This window comes from Notothenia rossii, assembly GCF_949606895.1.
Source record: "Notothenia rossii genome assembly, chromosome: 11".
In the NCBI taxonomy this organism is placed as follows: Eukaryota; Metazoa; Chordata; class Actinopteri; order Perciformes; family Nototheniidae; genus Notothenia; species Notothenia rossii.
In genome coordinates, this window is record NC_136910.1 from 45,140,032 (window position 1) to 45,160,433 (window position 20,402).

The window sequence follows — 20,402 nt, forward strand, 5'->3', positions numbered from 1 at the left end:
ACCAGGAATAAAATAAACGTAATGAGCCACTACTAAATGACTTTAATCCACTATAATATTGAGTGATAATAAAAATAAAGTGATATTTGTATTGTTGCGGTAACTTATCAAAAACGTGACGTCAGAAATTCCCGAGATTTCTGCAGGACGGAAGAAACCTGTCTAGACAAAGACTGTTTTCTTACTTAGCAGCGGGAGGAGGAAGCCTTGTTCTGTTCCACAGGATTTATTGGCGTTGGGACAGGCTCCGAGCATTTTCTGTGATTCAACAAGGTAACTTCACTTCTGTTTTTAACTGTGTCCACTGTCCATCCCCCTACCGTAGTTTCTTTGAGTTTGGTAAAGTAAGAAAGATATCAACTTGACTCGAGAACAAATTGCTTTTGTTACACAAACAACGTCTCTGAACATCTGTTGTAAGACAAACTACAACGTAATTCTGATTACAAATAGCCAAAACGGTTCTTCGAGCTGGATACATTGCAGCCGGAGGAGAGAGAAGTGCGCAGGGACCGTCTTCAAAGGGCACCGCCAAAAAAACAGTTGTAATTGATACAGTGAAGTGCTATCAAAATAACGTCACACATTTATTTGGTGATCATTTCTTGTGTACAATTATCTTTTGCATAATTTTGGTGAATATTTATTGTGTTGTAGACTGAAACAACACCCAATAACTTCACTATTATACAGTGTAGTGTTACCAAAATCCCGTTATAACGTCTCAACAGTTGTGGGAAGTAAATACACAAGTACTGTACTTAAGTACACTTTTGAGATACCACCAGTAGCCTACTTGAGTATTTCAATGTTTTTCTTCTACTCCACTACAAATCAGAGGTAAATGGTGTTACTTTTACTTTAGTAACTTTACAGACTTGGTGAAATCATGTGAAATAATCAACACTTAAATAAGACTTTAGTTTCATAAGATTCAGTAGGCCTATAGATACAAAGTAATTAAAACTTGCTGCATCTTTACCAGCTTTGATAAACACTTTTATCTGACACTAATGCATCAATAATTATAATCAATACATATAGTATATATTATTCTTCAATGGACCAATCTGCATAAGTATATTTTGAAGCCAATACTTTTGTAATTTTACTTGAGTAACATTTTGAATGCAGGACCTTGCATATAGCTGGATTGTGTGTGTTTGTCAAATGAATGTATGTGTCTTTCCATACATTTTCTATCATCATTTTAATAGGCGTCCCAGCACAGACAGTATGTTTCAGTTTGCTTTGAATAACCGGTGTGTTTCTGTGACCCAGGATGGCGTCGAAGGGTGGCGTCAGGCCCGATGAAGGCCTGATGATGATGCAGGAGTTTGACGACCGGTTGAAAGAGCAGAAGGACAAACTGGAGCATGTTCGCCTGTCTGCTGTTGAACTGAAAGAAAACTTGTCTGCGGTATGTTCAGCATATCAAATCCATTTTTAAGATGCTTTAAACCAAACTGGTTTTCCTTGAGCTTGTTTTATTTTAACATTATTTTCTTCTTATACAGTGCAACAGTGATCTCACCGAGTCTATCGCTGACCATCTGGAGCGGCTGAATCACTTGTCAGAGCGAGTGGAGACTCTTCACCTTAACACAACTGTTTTTATTCAGGTGAGAAATTGATAGTTTCTGAAGGTATCTTTATTTGCACAAATTGGCAATAAACCTCTTACACTGTAAATATTGTATTGTGTTTTATGCCATCAGTATGAAAAATAGGACTTTAACCATCCCGTGTTTGCTGTATGTCAGTTTTTCACTGATAATGTGTTATGAAATAGATTAGTTAAAGGATAGGCAACATGCAAGCATAACAGCAACGGGAATGGTATTGATTTCCATAAAGCCCCCCCAGACAGTTATTTGGATGTAGTTGTAAATATTACCAAACATATTTCTAAATGATCTATACTATAGCATCATAAACAAAACAAAGCAGTTGCAGTAATCTAGCCCTGATGCAGGTTGTGAACAATTCCTTAAACCACAGAGATGTGTACCAGCAATAGAAGAGGGTAGTGCAGAAATAATAACGATGATGTTGGTGATTACTCAATTATCATATGTAAATCTAAAATGACAAGAGTTAAAAATCCCTCAGTTTTTGCATTGCGGTGATTTATCTAGCTGATGTTATTGTAATCATCATAGTTTGTCTAGAAAAGTAATTATGTCAAATGAAATACTTTGGACTATTAATACTGAAATATCAGATTCACTATCAGAATTATTTTTATTCTTCACTCAAAGGGGACATGTACGTTGTTACAGCAAAGTATACATAGAGGAAGAAAATAGAACACTATTATATAAAAAGGCATGCACATAGTATTTCAAATAAAAAGTATTACAATTTTCAGAAGTACATATTCAAGTAGATAGTAAGTAGCAAATATTGAAACATATACAAAAGTATATTGTGATCTTTAATCCTTTCTTCATCTATTTCCAGATGAATACCAAACCTCGTCTATGGGCGGGCAAACAGGGTTCCAAACAAAGCTACCGCCTCGGACGCCTCCACAAGGCTGAGGACGTCAAGTCGGAGTTCGGCTGGTCCCCCATCCGTACACGACGAAACAGTAATGCTGCATCTGAAATGTCTTGTAACTGGTGAATTGTGGCCTTAAACAACTACTGCATTTGTTAAAAGTTCCACATAGTTTTAAGCTCACTTCCACCAAATTGATGATAAAGAAAACTCCTGTATTCTTGTTTTGTTGAAAACGGTATTGTTTAATAAAATCATCGCTAATCGTGTCCTGTCAAAATGTCCATTATTCATAACATGCAGTTGATCCACTCAATAATACAAATTCAGAGATATTACTCCATTAATTTGTACTATATTACTAAGTAGCATTTTTTACAGTGCAATAATTGAATTCTAGTCTTTTAAGGTTTGTGCACTTTTTTCTCAAAACATCCAAAAACGGATATTTTGTAACAACAGTCTGATGTAATGTGTGTTTTATGTAATGGAGCTGCTTATGTCGCTGCAGGTGCCCCACCAGCAGGGGTCGCTGCTAAACGCTTCCTTTATGTCCTTGTTCTTCACTTTTGTAAATAAAGCTTTGGCAGAGCGCGTGGGTGACACTAGAAGGAAGGTCCGATTCGCTAAAGTAGCACTACCTTCATAAAAAGGATCATTTTGACCACACACAGTAGTACCTATTTTTGTATCTATATTTAATATTACGGGTAACGAGTAAACCCCTAAAAACATGGCAGAAAGTGACTGGGATACCGTGACTGTCTTGAGGAAGAAGGGGCCGTCTGCTTCACAGGCCAAATCCAAGCAGGTTAGCTTGAACACCTCACTCCGTATTTGTGTTTGATTTATTTCTGAAGCATACTCTCAACTATGGACACTCTTAACGAGACAAAATGATTCAGGTTTTAATAAATAACTGAGTAAACGTCAATAACATGGTGTAATAGTTAAATGTAGTACACGTGGTTGCGGGTTAAAATGACCAGCAAACATGCTCCGTAGTTTGGTTTGCTAACGTTAGCTAGCTGATAACAACAACAGTAGACGTGTTATTTCACTTCTTCCAGCAAACCGTTTATAACGGATGGGGTGTGGTTTTAACTAACAATATAGTCGGTTTTATTACGAAGGGCGTATGAGAAACTAAACGGCTTTCTTCTCACTAAATACAATACTCTGGTAACCTAAACCAAGTGTATGTCGACAGCCAAACGGCTAGCTTTGTCTAGTGCAAATTGAAATCATATTTTAAAACATCAATTATTAACTTAACTTGTTGTCTTTTGGGCAAGCCAAACCTAACACAAATGTTTACCTTAGTCCGGGTAGCTTGGTAATGTGACTGTTATTTAAAGAAATGTACGGCGACCAACCAACTTGCTAGCTAGCTAGCTAACCTAAAAAGGGTTCTTGGCAGAGAGCCGAAGATCCCCCTTTCCGGTGGAACTCCATGGGACCTTATTTCGGAAAAATTATGTATTGAAGTCAATGGCGAGAGAAAAGTTATTTTTCGATCCCGTTTAATTTGTGCCATGAATTAGACAAAATATGTTTGTCAATCTTAAAAAATAATTTCCAAGTAAAAAAAGTCACAGTTTGTCGTAAAACTGTGAAGTAACACTTATTTGTGTGTGAAACCGCCCAATGAACTACATCTCTGGTCTTGCACAATACACGTCACCAACACCAGAATGAGGTGAAAAGTATTAAACTAGGTGAAAATCATTGCACGTCTGGGCATGTTGAGAGCTGCTATTACACAAAAAGGGAGTTGGTCGGTTCCGTAAGAGCCAGTACACGGGAGGCCTACTAATGTGGAACGTTAATATCAGCTAGCTAACATTAGCTAACAAGGTACACATTACACTCGTTTCTCACTCACCTCGGCTCTTACGGAACAGACTAACTCCCCTTTTGTGTATATACTAGGGCTGTCAGTCGATACAAAAATATTTAATCGCATGATGTCCATAGTTAATCGCGATTAATCGCACACCTGTTCTAAATGTACCTTAGAGGAACGAATATTCTTCAAGTCTTTAATACTCTTATCAACATGAGTGGACAAATATGCTTTATGCAAATGTTTGTTTATTATCATTGGAACAATGACAAATATTCTCCTGAATATTCTCAACACAACAACCTGGAACCTCTCTCTCTCTTACATTCTCTCCCAACCCTGTCCACTTCTTTGCACTGAGCCAGTTGCTCAAACAGACAAGCCTGTTTACAGTTGTCTGCGAAATACCGCTCCTCTGTCTTCATCTTCAGTCAAAGCACTGTGGGTCAAAATAATAAATAAATAATGCGCTGTGATGTGCAGTCGACACGTTGGATGCGATCCGAATTATCTAACGCAGCCCCTCGTCCTCCACAATGTTAAGCTGTAGCCACCCATTTAGCTATCGCTGTTAAAAGCTTGATGCTCGTAGAAGTGTCCAGGCGTCTCCCCGACAAACTTTCAAGCGTGGTCTGCAGCATGCGAGCGGCAGGAGCGGGGCTGTCAGCATCAGCTGTGTGCTTGGCTTGCTGTTTAAAACACCTTTTTTTTTAATCCATATCTCTCGCTATAATCTCCCACCATCCAACTAACAACAACGTCAAGCCTTTGGACTCTGAAACTACGGGGCAGGCCGAGGACAAATACACATGCGTTAATCGCACGTTAAAATAATTAGTGGTGTTAAAAATGTTTAACTTGACAGCCCTAGTATATACAGCTCTCAACATGCCCAGACTTGTAGTGATGTTCTCCCCGTTTAATACTTTTCGCCTCATTCTGAAAGAAAGAGGTGACATGTGCTAATGTGACGGCCAGCTTGGTGTTGATGACGTGTGTTGTGCGAGACCAGAGATTTAGTTCATCGAGCGGAAAAATTATGTTCAAGTCACTTGGTTGTGCTCCGGCCTGACTGATCATGTTGTCTTTTGTTTATTTAATGCGTCATATCGAGATGGGCTGATTAGTTACATATTAATTACTGGCTTGGAGTCAAAAGTTGAACCTGGTCATGATGCAATCTACTGTCAATTTAATTTAGCATTTGTTTTTACATTAATGATATTTACATGTCCAATTTTTCTCTAGGCAATCGCAGCTGCTCAGAGACGTGGGCAAGACGTTGAGACATCCAAGAAATGTAAATTTATACTTTTTGTACTAGATAATTATAGTTTCCCAGAAAGCAAAACATTGAATTAATTTAACAGCTTAAGCCATCATAACGCTGTTTATGCAGGTCTTTCACCTTTGATGATCCCTCAACATTATGTGTGACTCACCGCTTGTCTCACAGGGTCTGCGGGGCAGAATAAACAGCACCTCGTGACAAAGAACACATCCAAATTGGACCGGGAGACAGAGGAGCTCCATCATGAACGCGTTCCCCACGAGGTGGGCAAATACATCCAGCAAGGCAGAGGGGACAAAGGTCTGACCCAGAAAGACTTGGCCACTGTGAGTATAACACTTGTATGTTAGTGAATCCAAAGTTTGCAAAAAATCAAGATAAAGCAGATAATGTTAAACAAATATCCACACATTACAATAAGCTTACTGATGTTCAGCTCCAGTTAGCACAGTGGTTCCCAAAGTGTGGGGCGCAGAGGCATGACAGGGGGGGTGCGAGAGACCAGGAGGAAAAATGGTTCTAAAAAAAATCAATCATAATTTGAAAAATTATTGATTTGAAAATAATATGATACAGTACTATTACGTCTGGGTCTCTGTGTTTCATTAAAGCTCGGCTCTGTGTGTGTGAAACGAGCAATTTTGTGTGTGTGCGCTAGCGAGAGAGAGTGTGCACCGGTACCGGAGATCGTTGTTGTTAGCTTCTGGTGCTAGCGAGCTGTGCTAACGGATATAAGGAGTTTTTTCAACAACAAAGTGGAGGAGAGTCCTCTCCTGTCAGACTAAGAGACTCAGTGAGCTAAAGGACTCTCTGTGTTATCTCAGTGGGTCTCAAACGTTTTGGTCACCATTAATGTAAACAATTATTTCCGAGGCACGCTTTTATATGATCATTATAGTTATAAAAAAATAAGAGAATAAATGAAAAACAGGTATGAAATACTATGACATTTAAAAAAGAATAAAGTTTAAAAGGGTGATTTGTAAAATATCCATAAACAAAAAGTAAATCTGTTAACAGTTCTGTTTCATATGGGTGTTGAGAGAGGTATCCATAGATCTCTTCATTTTGCTCTCAAAGTGCACCAGATTGATGCATTTAACTTCAATATTTAAAAATAAATTAAGGTAATTGTAAGGTCCACACACCACCTATAAAAATAGCACTTTACCCCTGCTTACACCTATATGCCGTGAGCTGATTATCGCGCCTTCATTGTAACAGTTGCGGGTACGTTGTGTATATGCGTGGGGATTGTTGCTGTCGAAAATTCCACTGTAGCGCCTGGGACATTAATGGGAAACCCTAAATGTTTGAGCACCCTCTATGAAACGTCAAGCTACCCCACAGCACCCCCAAAATAAATGTCTGACGCCGCCACTGAGTCTGATTTGTGTTGGGGGGGGCCCGACTTTTTTTTTTCTCCAAAGGAGGGGCCTGACAGAAAAAGTTTGGGAACCACAGAGTTAGCATAACATCATCCAGGTGTTAAAGCCAAGAATGTACAAGCAGCAGTATAAGTAGCTGCCTCTTATTGATTAGATAACTTAGCAAAGACATAGACTTAAAGGTCACCTATTATGCAAACTTTTTCCTGTCTTGTATACATAAACATGTGTCCCCTATGTGTAAAGAGGGTCTGAACGATTCAGGAAAAAATATTCGCTCTCTTGTTGTCCTGATCCATTTCTATAAAAACCTGTCTGAAAATCAGCCGATCAGATTTTGGCCACTTTCTGATGTCATAACGATTTTTTGGCTTGTAGCTGCACGATTTTGGGGAAAATCGAATTGCGATTTTTCTGACAAATATTGCGATTGAGATTCGATTTGCGATATTTGTTTTTAAGCGACCGAACGGAAGTTTATTGTAAAATGCGGCCATATCTCCAGCTAGGAAGGTCGCATCAACATGCTCCCGTCTCTAGCACCCCCGCAGCCCGAGCTGCGAGTGAAAGAACTAAACTTACATGAAAATTCTGTTGGGTTGCTTTAAAGTCAAGCTTCAGTTTAAAGTGGACCTATTATGCTATATTGGAAAAATATATTGTAGGGCCATTTCTATACAAAACATGTCTGAAGTTTTTTTCTTAAAATCCCAAACAGTTCACCCATTGTAGCCATGCCTTATACTGCTCATACCCCTCTTTTGCAGCCCTGTTAGAGAAATGCGGATTTTGGGTCCTTAGGTAAAAAAAAAAAAAAGAGGAGGCGGAGCTAATGCCTGATCAGAATTCTACCGGAGATAAAGTTAAATTCTGCTGTGATAAAACGCCATCCTGTTCTAAACCACATCAAAGATTATTTCTGAAACAGTATGGAGCTCAAATGCTTTTTCTCTTGCGGGTTTATCACGAGGGGAGTTCTTTTTTTTTATTTCCTGCTTTTTAAACACATGTGCTCTCCAGTACAGGTTAGCTCTGAGTGTTAGCGAGGCTTGCTAATGTAAACAAAGACGAGATTACGTCCAAAACACGTCAGGCATTGTTTCTGATGGCAACTTTCTGCGGGTCCGCTGCCGACGTCATATCGGCAGTAAATCTGTATCCGCTTGTTGTAAACCCGTTTTTAAAAGATTTGGGTACGGAGAAAAAGAGAGGGTTTTATTTTCTGATGCTGCGTGAGTTCCCCGACGCACAGGGGACACATATTTATGTATAAAAGACATCACAAAGTGCCTTTTGCATGATAGGTCCCCTTTTAAGATTCACCCTGTAATACAGTGATTCTCAAATGGGGGTACGCGGACCCCTGGGGGCACGTTGGGGTACTGCAGGGGGTACGTGAAATTTCAAAAATAAAATGAAAAAAAAGGTTAATTAAAAAAATACCATGCATGATTACAAAAATAATCTTAGTACAATAAGTTAAATAGAAAACACAATTTTATATAAAAATATTCCTAGAACCACCAAGGGGGTCCTCATATAAACATGTCAAATGTGTGTTTTGTATTTTATAGTTTTTCACAATATATCCTTTTGTTCATTGGTTTGTTAAACATATTACTTACATTTAAAAACTCCTTGGAAAAATCAGTTTCATAAAAATGTCGTTATGTTATTTTTTTTCATGCATGAAGATGAAAATATCCTTAGTTTGTTGTAATGCATACGAAGGAGTTAATAAATCACACACTGAGGGAACATCACTATATTATAATTATTTATATAGGCTTTTTCGATCAAAGATGTTCGGGGTCGGTCAGGGGGTACTTGGCTGAGAAAATGTTTCAAAGGGGGTACATTACTGAAAAGAGTTTGAGAAGCACTGCTGTATTAGATGTGAAACACGTGATGGAGCCCTACTAACCTGACTAGGATGGTTTTGTTTCACCAAACCATCTAGGAAAGCTCCATTGGAAGCCATTTGGAAAGGGATGGCACTTTCAAAAATACTTGGCAGGTGATTGGATCAATCTGTCTATCATCTTCTATCATGGGCCACTTCTGATTGGTTAACAATGGCTGGTACATGTGGAGCACAGCACTTCTGATTGGTGGGATGACTGACACACAAGGAAAAAAAAGTAACAAAATCGCAGGCTTTGCGATTTCATAATCGCATCATTTCAAACTTCGATTAAAAATCGATTAATGGTTCAGCCCTAGCCAATACCCAACCAAGGGGAGTGGCTCCTTATTTTCATCTAAAGTAACAGACAGAGAATCAGCACTTTTTTTGAAACAGGGCTGAAACAGAGGGGGTTTATGGGATGCTGCAATGCATGATCTGTTTGGTATTTGGAGCTAAATACTTCAGAGATATGTTTTGCATATCTCTGAGACCTATAATATATTGATGAAAAAGAGTATGTAACGGAGGTGATCTCTGGGCCCATAGATCTCGACCTCCGTTACGGGTTGTATAGCTTCATTGTTGGTGATTGTGTTCACCTGGTGCCCTGTGTTGTCTCCTCCCCCCTCACCTGTGTCTTGTTCGTTTGATTGGTCCTGTGTGTATTTAGGGTTCTGTTTTCTTGTTAATCTGTGTGTGTGTCAGATCCTTGTGGCTGCTGACCGTAGAGGGTTCTCAATTCTTAAATTTCCCCTCCTCGACTCCTCGGTCCTCCGGTAGTGACCCGGAAATGAATTTCAGCTTGCCATGTTGAAGGACATCTCATTTCTCTAAATGAGCATCGAGCATCGAGGCGGCTCTCTGGAGGAGCTATAACCAAGGATACACTGATGGTTCCTCCACGGCTCCTCCGCGGACGCATTTCCGGGAACGGTGGAGTCGTGACGCACGGCCGGACTTATCTCAGCCAATGACAGCTCTGCATGCATCCCTTGGATATTATTTTATTAACTGCTTTCATCGCGACGCGATGTTTACAGAGAGAACAGCTGTGAGGTCCGTGCAGAAAGCAAAGCAGTGTGTATAATATATATCACTCAGTATAACAGGTCTACATTACTCTCTGTATTTGTATGCTGTAGTTTAGTAGATATCTACAAACAAAGAGTCGATATTTTTCTAAGACCATTTAGTGCTTCACATAATAAAATACACAACGGCTGTAGCCTGATTATGCTTTAGGAGCAGTAGGTGTGTGTGGTACAGTGTGTAGGTGTGTGTGTGTGGTACAGTGCGTAGGTGTGTGTGTTGTACAGTGCGTAGATGCGGCGGACAGATGGGTCTCAGTTGGTTTGGTCTCCTATCCTTACTTTTAAGACTTGTAAATACAACTTTTGGTCCGTAATTTCAATTCCCCATTTCAGCGACCAGAGAGAGAGGGGGGGATATATCCAGTCTCTGATTGTGTTACGTTATTATGAGAGTGCTCTCATACTTGAAATTGTTTATATTTATATAAATATGTGTGTATATGTCCGCATCTGTAGCCTGTTATTGTCTCATTATACCGCACTGTCAATGAATCAAAGTAAATATATAAGTGGTCATGAACACATCTGTCCCTCAGAGTGCTGCTGTGCCTCCTGTCATCATTAATGGACGTCTCTTTAAAAGGACCGCTCAGAGGAGAGGAGTTCTCATTTCTCTAACCGCCTGCTGCTTCCCCTCCTCTCTCCTCGGTTCCCCTCCTCAGTCCTCCGCTCGCATCTCCTGTGGGCGGGACTAAGTCTCGAGGATAGGAGTTGAGGATGGGAGTCGAGGAGGGGAAATTTAAAAATTGAGAAGCCTCTCGTGTTCACGTGGACAGCAATATTGAGGCTGTGAATCATGTGTCCATGAGTAATAAATGTTGTATTTGGGACGTTCTGCCTCTGCCTCCTTGCTTGGTCGGGCCGCTCAACGGTCAGCTTCAGAGTATAATAGGAGACCTATTGTATTTTGTATTGTATTTTGGGAAAGTATTAATCAATTGCTATGCACAGTCCTGTATAAAAAGATTTAGTTTGAAAAGATCACATTTCAGAGTAAGCTCCTTTTTTATCTAACCGGCATCCCCGTCATCTTTGTAGGTTTCAGTTTTCTTCAACAATGGGAAAATAAATGATGCCCAGCTATGCTTGGGTAGTTTTGCTGGCTGGTGGTTTGACACATTTCTTAATTATTTATGAAAAATCTTCTCCTCAGAAAATTAATGAGAAGCCTCAAGTCATCGCAGACTATGAATGTGGGAAAGCAATTCCAAACAACCAGGTCCTGGGCAAGATAGAGAGAGCAATTGGTAAGAAAAGCATTTGCTAATGATTATGATTTATAAAGTCTCAATTGGCAGTTGTATAACACTTTTGAATTGTCTGTCATGAACAGGTCTCAAACTGCGTGGGAAGGACATTGGGCTACCCTTGGAGCCAAAAACCATGAAAAAGTGAAGACATAGCCTCGAAATCAGCCCTCCCCAGGCCCCTTCTTCCCCTGTCCAAAAACTAGAACCCTTTCCCTACCCTCCTTCCAAGAACCCTTTAAACCCCCCTCCCTACCTTCCTCTCCCCCCTCCCCCTACCTGGGCTGATCTCACCTGTGTCCTCCCCCAGGACCGGGTTCTCCACTGCATCACCGGCTGCTTACTGAAACTGTTTCTCCACCACATAATCAAATGAATGATCGAACGTATTTTTCAACGTCACTAACTCGGGAGTTCTGTGAATCCGTTTGCTTTGGCTTTGGCATGATGACTTCAACTTTTTAATGTAGACTAATTTAAAGAAGTAGAATTATTTTTTCATTACCAAACAAACTACTTTGACTCACGTTATTTCTGAGCATGATGATAAGCCAAAAGTGCTCGATTGCATCTTTTATTTCACTCACGAGGAAAGAGTGGATGTCATTACAGTTTTGAAATGTTTTAATGCTGTGCTTTGTTTTGATCTTTTGAAATAAAGTCTCGCAATTCATGACAGTTCTCAGTGTGCATTGGTGGGCCATGGTCGCACACGGTTTCATAAGAAAAGGTGAAGAGTTTTTAATAATTCCTAAAAAGTTACAAATATTATTTCTTAAAGCTGTAAAACATTTACATGTTTTAATTGTATGTCTCACAATGAATCAAACATCAACATGTTTTACATTTTAAAATGGCTTTTGCTCACTGCCTATAATTGAAGCAACCCTCTACAGTTTTAAGTGTTTTGGCAGCAACGGCAATACGAGTTAAACACAATATAGGACATAGAAGAGTTTAAAGAAGGATAGTTAGAATAACAAAATAAAAATCTGACATCAAAGATGAATATAATCAAAGTGGTTTGAATATATACAGATATTAATATGATAGATATATATAGATTAAAAAGTTGAAGTGTAAGTCCAGATATGTACATACAGTGCCTTTCATAGGTAAATATGCAGGATGTTAACCGTTTAAGTTTAAGGGGGAGGTCAATCCTCGACAGGCCCAAACGAGGTATCCTGAAACAACCTGAAATCTGGATGTAGTAGCCATCTTGATCCACTAGATGTCAGAATACTATCAGGAACATATTGGGAGTGGTCCACTATGTTTGAACTATGGTATACAATATGTGTATCGCAGGTTTTGTGCAAGGTTGTGACTTCTTGATGTAAAAGGAGTACACAAAGTGAAAACTACTTTTTAAACAGTTCTAGAAAAAAACATCTTGCTTAAACTTTATATGTAAAGGTGTACAATTCAAAGAAAAGGTCCATTGAAACTTGTGACACTGTGCATAGATGTGTTGAAATGTTGACTTTAGTCTCAAAGGATTAACTATCCTATAATGTTAACATCCTTGCCCTTTTCAAATACTCTAAAATGAGAGGCCTTAATGAAGACTTGCTTTCAGTCTCTCTTTGGCTTCAATGTTCCATTTCCAACATGGGTTATTGATTCAAGAATGACTTTTGCCGGTGGGAGGCTGCCTTCTGTTTTATTAAAGATTCATGGACCTTATTGTTGCAGAATAACAGACACAGCATGATGAGGGGAGCTGCAAGTGGGACAGACCGCATTTAAGGGACAGAGGTAAACAGGCACTCAGCTGAGATGAAAAAAGAGCTTTCAGAGGTCAGGCAATGCCAGCATTTAGTTCTACCTCTATCAATCCCTAATCTGCAATCTCTTGTCTGGTGAGATAACCCCCTGTGGCACACTTATAGATCAATGTGGTCATAAAAAAAACAGACAGCCGACTGTATAATCTATTATCTGCTTGTTTTGGGTCCCACAGGGTGCCTGATAACATCACTTCTAACTCTTTAATGAATTGGAGAGGAACACTGCCATAGCTGTTGATGTTACTGAGTAAGCACAATAACAAGATCACACAAATAATTCAGGTATGGAATTCAGCCATCATTCATTTGATTATATACAGATATTCTTACTGTCATGTCAAAATGTTTATTGTGAAAAAGGCCTGGGTAAAGGGACTGACATATATCCTACACACACATAATCTGCCTAATGAAAGCTTTAGCGCAAGTTCAAAAAGGAAGACCTAACAATGAGTCACTTACACGTCACTCTATTGCTCTCTCCCCCCTCATTAAACATGTGGGCGTCACCCCTCAGCAGCCAATTGCTGCACACGTTAAAATCCTTAAATGCCTGCTCTTCCTTCCTGTCAGTTGTCATTTCAGGTGACCACACGCAGCCCTCCTCCACCCCCCTCTCGCCTCCCGTCTCCTCCAGGACAAAGCTAACCTTCCTCCTCCAGACCGGTCCCACCTACTTATCACCACCACCAGTGTCTAGACCCCGGGGATTTTCATCGGAGCGGTTATTTCCCTCCCGAATGATTATCCTGCAAACCGGGGCCTAATCGCCAAACACCATTCCATTCTCCTGTTGTATTATCATGGCAATTATTTCATCTATATGACGTGTAACAATAAATATGTATTCCACACATCACGTCTCTCCGGTTTGAAATGCAGTTCCTGTTAGAGTAGGTGCTTCACCGTAGTGGGCAAATAGTTGCAGGTCAAACCCTCGTACCAGGAGAGCAAGAACACAGACGGGCAACAATCCTAGCTGGTCTACAACGCCATTGATCTCCATTTTGCTGACATATGACATACTAATATAATGAGAAAAGTCAGAGTATAGCATTTCAAAATAATAACAAAAATAGTCATAGTATAGTATGTTGAAATAAATGAAAAAAACCCTCAGTATAGTATGTCCAGAAAAAAGTCATAGTATAGCATTTAGAAAAAATATAGAAAACGTCATAGTGTAGTATGTCAAAAAAGGGAATTGTATAGTATTTCGAAAACATTTGGAAAAACGTTATAGTGTAGTATATCAAAAATAAATTATAGTATAGTATGTTGAAAAATTGTTTATAATAGTTATTGAATAGTATGGCAAATCAAGTCATAGATTAGCATGTTGAAAAATAGGAAAGAAATGGCATAGTATGTTGAAATAGTCATAGTATAGTATGTCGAAATGTAAATATTGTCACAAAAAGTGTCTCAAAAAAGTTAATTATATCACTAAAAGTAATTCAAAGTCATAATATATAAAAAAGGTCACAAATAAGTCATAGTGCGCTATCATGACGAATAAGTAATTGTACAGGATTTCATAAAAAAAGTAATGGAATAGAACAAATGTCACAGTATAGTATGGTATGCAACCTCCTGACCTGTGTGTGTGTGTGTGTGTGTGTGTGTGTGTGTGTGTGTGTGTGTGTGTGTGTGTGTGCGTGCGTGCGTGTGTGCGTGTGTGTGTGTGCGTGTGTGTGTGTGAGAGAGAGAACGAGAAAGGGGTACCGAGACTCACTGCGTTCCTGGAAATGCCGTTCCATTGGTCAAAACATCATAGCAACATAGTTCCACCTATGACAAGGGAGCAGCCAGCAGTTTTCAAGGAGCGATGTGGAGCTGAAAGCTACATGGTGGAGGAGGGGGGGGGGGTTAGGGCTGGGGAAGGGATTGGAAGTCTGGGGTCGGGTTTGGCCTGAGGCTCCGAAATTGAGATTCCACAACACGTACAACCTGTTGTGTTGCTCCCTGCAAAGCCTCTCCGTCTTCCATGCAACAGCAGATGTTTCTTTTTCAAGCGTTGTTTGGCTCTTTCTCACTTTTCTTTCCTGGTTCAATAAATTACTTTAATCCCTTCACAAAAGGCTACTACAATTACTGTATATTCACTGGAGGGAACAGCGTTTTTTTTTTATCCTGCATTCACAATAGATGCCACACTGCCTTGCATAATCAATTTATTCAAAACAGAGTAAAACAAGACACATAACAAAGTCTAAGTGACTTTGTATGCAGTAGTGCTCATGTTGTACATCCAAATAACACCTAAGACTTTCTGTCACACAACACGAGGACACGACTCAAACAAAGCCCTCATTTCCTGTGAAGAAAAAATAAATACATAATCTTTTCTTCATGTAGGAGTGTAAAAGTTTTGCAGGCACAGCTGGTAATTCAAACTCAATATTAAGCCCAATTATGAAATACAAAAAAAAATCAAAACACCAGATTATACTGTGAGAAAATATATGCACAGTTTATTGATAGATGCAAATAGGTGAGGCACACACAAAATAATTCTAATCAATAATGTATTAGTTGTGAGATCTGACCACATGTTTTGTCTACAACATTAGGAACATCAGTCGGGCTGAAACCTGGTGCAGGCTGTACATTTCTTGACTTTATTAGGAAATTCTTTGTCCAGATAATATTCCCATGAACTCGAGGCCTTCTCTGCAGCCTTCATGGGACGCAGAATGCAAAAACAAACAACTGGATAATCCACAAATGAAAATAAACAGAGACATTCCAGTGACTACTACAGGATAACAAATTATTTCATAAATAGATTTTTAACGGCTGTTCTTATTCATGGCTTTTTAAGACCTGCTTGGGCTCATTTTCTAATATCATCTACAAATCACTGTACAAAGTTGTTTCGGGAACATTCGGTGAAAGGCCAGTTTCACAAAGGACGAACGATCGGCAATATTTACATTTGGAGTCACTGTAACATATACAAAGAACAAAAGGCACTGCGACAAATGTCAAAACATTGAAATATATACTAAAAGTAAGATTACGGTAAAACTGGGCATCCATTCAATAGAACATACGCTAACGTTGCCAAAAGTTTTGTCAATCCAATTCATTTTGAGTCACACACATTGCTGTCTAACAAAACGTATGCCACGAGTACACCAGTGTAACTTTCGGTGGATTTGGTTAAAGAAAAGTTTGTATTGTTTACACAGTATACAGTACAGCACTATGTGCCCATGAAAAAACATGACGGAGAAGGTGCAACAGTGTAAGTCTGCTAGTGACCTCATATCTTTTTTTATTTATTGAAAGTTAGCTGCACAGTTATTTAGACACGACACAGCATTACTCTGCAAAGCTAGCTGACGTTATGAATGGTTAGCCTCTTCTTATCGGGTGAGATGTCTTTTATTTTAATAAATACTCACAATACAGTGTCAAACATGAAACTTTGGTAAGTGTATTATCGGATTATGCATACTGTCCATATTGATCAAAGCGATTTTAGTCGATAAGCGAATGTTTAATGATTTTGCCCGTCATGTCTGACTGTTACAAGAATATTTAGAAATAGTTAACAGGTAATGTCTTTGCCATGTTGCCAGTCTGTAGCAGGGTCGTGTTTGTAAAAGAGTGGACGGTTAGGTTGATGCGTGGCTCTTCAGCATGCAGCGCAAACAGGTGGGCAGGTTCACAGTGTCTCCCATCCATAGTGTCTAGACATTACCTTTGTTATTGGTCTCTCTCATACACACATTCACGCATCACTTCTAATCCACTCACACACCTTTTAAAGTGGACATCACTTCATTGAGTAGAGCAGCTCCGCAGTGTGGCAGAGAGACAGAGGGTGAGCCGAGGAAAAGTACTGACAGCAGAGCCAGTCCTCCAGCTCTGCGTTCCTCTCGGGCTCCAGGGAGCGCTCTGCGAACTTCATCATCAGCAGGGCCCGCTTCACGTCCAGCCAGTTCAGGAGACCCTCGTGTCGGGCTCCATCAACAAAGCCGACCCCCTGTCCCTGCCTCTCTCGCTGCTGCTGCTCCATCAGGTCCTTCCGGGGGCCCCACAGCAGGCTCTGCAGGATGCGCTTGGCCTCCTGGATGTGGATGCGTTTGATGGGGTCCGGTTGGAGCAGGAGCTGCGCCAGCCTCTGGAGGCCGGCGGAGTAAAGGGACACGGAGGGGATGGGGGGCAGCTCCTCGCAGCGGTAATCTTGTTCCTTCAGAGCTGGACTCACCTCAAAGGGGTTGGCTTGGTGGAGGAGTTCGTAGATCAAGATGCCTGTCTGGAACTCGTCGAATTTCCGGTACTGGGCTGCTGACACGATCTCAGGAGCCAATCTGGCGTGGTCGCGTTTGAAGCGAGGGTCCACGCTGGTTGAGGCCGCGTCCTCAGAGGAGCGACGCTTGGCCTTAGCGAAGTTGCTGATGAGAAGTCGGGGAAGGTGACGCTGACTGTCTACGCCACTTGAACTGGTGCCGTTTTCGGAGGAGGTCTGTGGGGAGAACTGGGAGGGTCTGCGGAGATGTGGCACCAGCAGCAGGTTCTCCAGGCAGATGTCGCGATGCGTGACCCCGTGCTCCTTCAAGTGCTCCAGGCCGTGGCAGAGCTGCAGGAGGAGGAAGCACACACGGCGCTCATAGACTTCTGGCTGAGCTTTATGGAACGCCGCCCACTCCCGGACAAAGTCAGCTGCCGTCTGTCGAGGGATCTCCGGGGTGATGACCACCACTCGCTCTCGCTCTACCTGTTGGCCAGGCGCAGAGGGCTGAGGCAGCGAGGAGGCAGGTGTGCTGGGCAGAGAGACTTCGTCAGAGGGCAGCATGCTCTGGGGGACACAGGCCAGGAAGTGGCCACAGTCCTGCTGCAGGTTGAAGTGGGGGGGCATACTCTGCTGCACCGACAGGCCGTAGAGATGGACCTGCTTGGCATCCACGGAGGGACTCTTGCAAATCTGCGGAGGTATAAACACAAAGATCAGTGGGGGGAAAGGATGAAGAAAAGGAGATAAAAGGGCCAGAGTGGGGAGAGGCACATTCCACAAACAGAGCAGGAAGGGAGCCGAGCCAAGAAACACAAGAAAGGGATTGTTGTTAGTGAAGTTCCAAGGCCAATTCAGTTCCTGCTCTCATTCAAGTGAAATTAATGTCCTTCATGCAGAAAGGCTTTTTTTATCCAAACTTTAGTACAGCCCTTCTTTGTCTGCAGATTCGCTAACATGCTCTGGGAAAATTCACACTAAATACAATTCTAAAACAAACATACAAATGTTACAACTCTCATTGTGTGTTTGGGTCAGATTTCTAAACATAATCTCTTCTCAGTGATTAACTGGACTAAAATCCACTTTCATGGGGTTCAAGTTTCAGCCAGGAACACACTGGTAGCACATCTGATTATAATATGATTATTTGTGCTGAATGGTCTCATACTACATGGTGTGTGTTTGGTACTGAGTGTGTGCTGGCCTTGACAACAGGGGGTTGTCTGATTGTAAATCCTGCCTGGAATGTAAAGATTAATTGGGCCTGGGGTTATTAAGCAAGAGTGTGGGCAGCCACGCTGTGGCACAACACATACTGTACAAACAACTGCTGCTTTGTACTACACTAATGACTTTAGGACAAAGGTTAGTGAGACTGAACCCACACCCTTCTTCCTGGTTGTTTACACTAGATGCCCTGAAGATTTCTACTGTAGTGGGGCCATCCCATCTGTAGCCTAAGAACAAACAAGACCAGCGCCCAATTTTATTCTCCTCCTTCTATCCTCAAACTGTCAAATCCCTGCTTAGAAGATCAGTTTCAACAACAGCCGCTGTAAATTCCTTGCTCTCTTGACATCAAACTTTAAGTAGGGAGAATAAACACGATCTGTACATTACAAAAACACAGCCAACACTTGTTTACTATACTATCAGTAGTGTCTAAACGTGGTTCAAATTTCAAAGCCATCTAGGAAACTCAAAGATTCATTTATCACAAACTATTGGTAAGTTCTTGAGAAAACTCAATCTAGCAGTTGGTTTGAGGAAAAGGAAATAGTTAGAATCCCTACTATTTTCTCCAGACCCTGTTTTTGATACTATGCATGTTCTGCAAAAGCCATGCGATTTTCTTTTCATTTACCCCAACATTTTCCATTTCTGCGTGTAAACAATTTGGAAAAGGGACAATTATTGAAAGATTGTTCTAGCTCTAACAACATGATTTCATTTGATAGGGTTTAAATAGACAAGTTGTTTTGTTATTTTGTTTGCAACCTTCAGAAGCCTGTGACCAGCAACACCAGTTACCTCGAGAATTGCAAAATTGAATCTGGTCAAAAGATAAGGCGTTCAGGAAATGAACAAGGTTATTCTAAACAAAGTCACAATGTAAGGCCTAGTATTTAGGGATTACCTTCACAGCGTATGAGTTGCTGGGGTCCGAGGCACAGGCAGCAGAGTAGTACACAGCGTCTCCTGAGTTGCAGCTGGGCTTGTTGGAGGTGAGCCTGAACAGAGACCAGTTGCTCTCCTCAAACCTAAGAGGGTTTCTCTGGGAACGAGTAAAGTGATCTTCGCATTTAAGAGCCAGGCGCCGCAGAGACTCTGCGTACAGGCCTCCCAGTTTGGAGTACACTCCCTCCCTGCTGTCTATGTTACTCAGGAGGGTCTGTAGCTGCAGGCTGGAGCCCAGATTGGCCGCAGAGCCAGGTTCTGAGGCTGAAAAGGGCACGCTGAGTTGGGGGGAGGAGGAGCAGGTGATGCTGCTCCGGCAGTGGACGCCCAGACGCCCGTGAGTTTTCAGGGGCTCATCCAGAGTCCGGGATTTCGAAGGTCGGCCTAGCGGGGCGTGGCAGCGCTCCAGAGACTCGTTAGAAGAGAAAACGGGTCGGGGGTCTATAGGGCTGGAGGGTAAACTGCAGCGGGAGCTAACATCGGCGGGACGGCACACGTTGCTCTCTGAGCCGGTGAACGGGAGACGGGGGTAGGCTCGGACAAAGGGTCTTCCGTTAGCGCTGTCTGGAGCCGACACGGTGCGGTTGACCATCTTTTTCTCTGGAAGCGGAGGTGGCGTGTTACTTAAGCTGTTTAGGAATGGGGGGTGAGGAGACCCTGGAGCTGAGGCCGCAGGACTCCTGGATAATGGAGATGAGCAAGACATTCGGGAAGCACCTCGAGAACCTGAGAATAGAAAAATAATCTGTATCAGCAGGTTTACTTAAAATCAAAGTTAGTATTAGTTCAGTCAGTATAGTTTATAGTTTCTAAAAGGAAAGGTTAAAACAACTGTAGTAAAAGGAACACAACTACAGAAGTGGACAAACTTCACCTCAAAAGATATATAAATTGTTAAAGAAATAGCTGTC

At 41.3% G+C, this 20,402-nt stretch overlaps 3 protein-coding genes across 4 annotated transcripts in view; 2 read left to right on the forward strand and 1 right to left on the reverse strand.

Moving 5' to 3' along the window:
• The first annotated feature begins 142 nt into the window (after window positions 1–142).
• On the forward strand, window positions 143–2,771 carry LOC307024779 (uncharacterized protein). The gene is made up of 4 exons (XM_079659174.1): window positions 143–273; window positions 1,282–1,420; window positions 1,518–1,622; window positions 2,464–2,771. The coding sequence occupies exons 2-4, from the start codon at window positions 1,283–1,285 to the stop codon at window positions 2,626–2,628; spliced, it is 408 nt and encodes a 135-aa protein (XP_079515300.1). The 5' UTR covers window positions 143–273; window position 1,282; the 3' UTR covers window positions 2,629–2,771.
• A 299-nt stretch (window positions 2,772–3,070) lies between these two features.
• Window positions 3,071–11,947, forward strand: edf1 (endothelial differentiation-related factor 1). The gene is made up of 5 exons (XM_079659173.1): window positions 3,071–3,313; window positions 5,597–5,648; window positions 5,805–5,965; window positions 11,181–11,274; window positions 11,361–11,947. The coding sequence occupies exons 1-5, from the start codon at window positions 3,236–3,238 to the stop codon at window positions 11,420–11,422; spliced, it is 447 nt and encodes a 148-aa protein (XP_079515299.1). The 5' UTR covers window positions 3,071–3,235; the 3' UTR covers window positions 11,423–11,947.
• Window positions 11,948–15,513: 3,566 nt separating this feature from the next.
• The window catches only part of prag1 (PEAK1 related, kinase-activating pseudokinase 1), a 62,536-nt gene continuing 57,647 nt past the window's right edge, over window positions 15,514–20,402 (reverse strand). For both annotated transcript variants that reach the window (XM_079656700.1, XM_079656699.1), the window contains exons 5-6: window positions 19,451–20,217; window positions 15,514–18,003 (exon numbers count right to left, since the gene is read on the reverse strand). In XM_079656700.1, coding sequence (XP_079512826.1) covers window positions 16,852–18,003; window positions 19,451–20,217 — 1,919 coding nt within the window. In that variant the 3' untranslated portion in view covers window positions 15,514–16,851. The remainder of the gene's footprint in view (window positions 18,004–19,450; window positions 20,218–20,402) is intronic.

Coding starts and splice junctions, on each gene's coding strand:
- LOC307024779 (XM_079659174.1), top strand. CDS start 1,283: ATGGCGTCGAAGGGTGGCGTCAGGCCCGATGAAGGCCTGATGATGATG. Junction 1,421..1,517: donor TGAAAGAAAACTTGTCTGCG/GTATGTTCAGCA, acceptor CTTCTTATACAG/TGCAACAGTGATCTCACCGA. Junction 1,623..2,463: donor ACACAACTGTTTTTATTCAG/GTGAGAAATTGA, acceptor ATCTATTTCCAG/ATGAATACCAAACCTCGTCT.
- edf1 (XM_079659173.1), top strand. CDS start 3,236: ATGGCAGAAAGTGACTGGGATACCGTGACTGTCTTGAGGAAGAAGGGG. Junction 3,314..5,596: donor CACAGGCCAAATCCAAGCAG/GTTAGCTTGAAC, acceptor ATTTTTCTCTAG/GCAATCGCAGCTGCTCAGAG. Junction 5,966..11,180: donor CCCAGAAAGACTTGGCCACT/GTGAGTATAACA, acceptor TCTTCTCCTCAG/AAAATTAATGAGAAGCCTCA.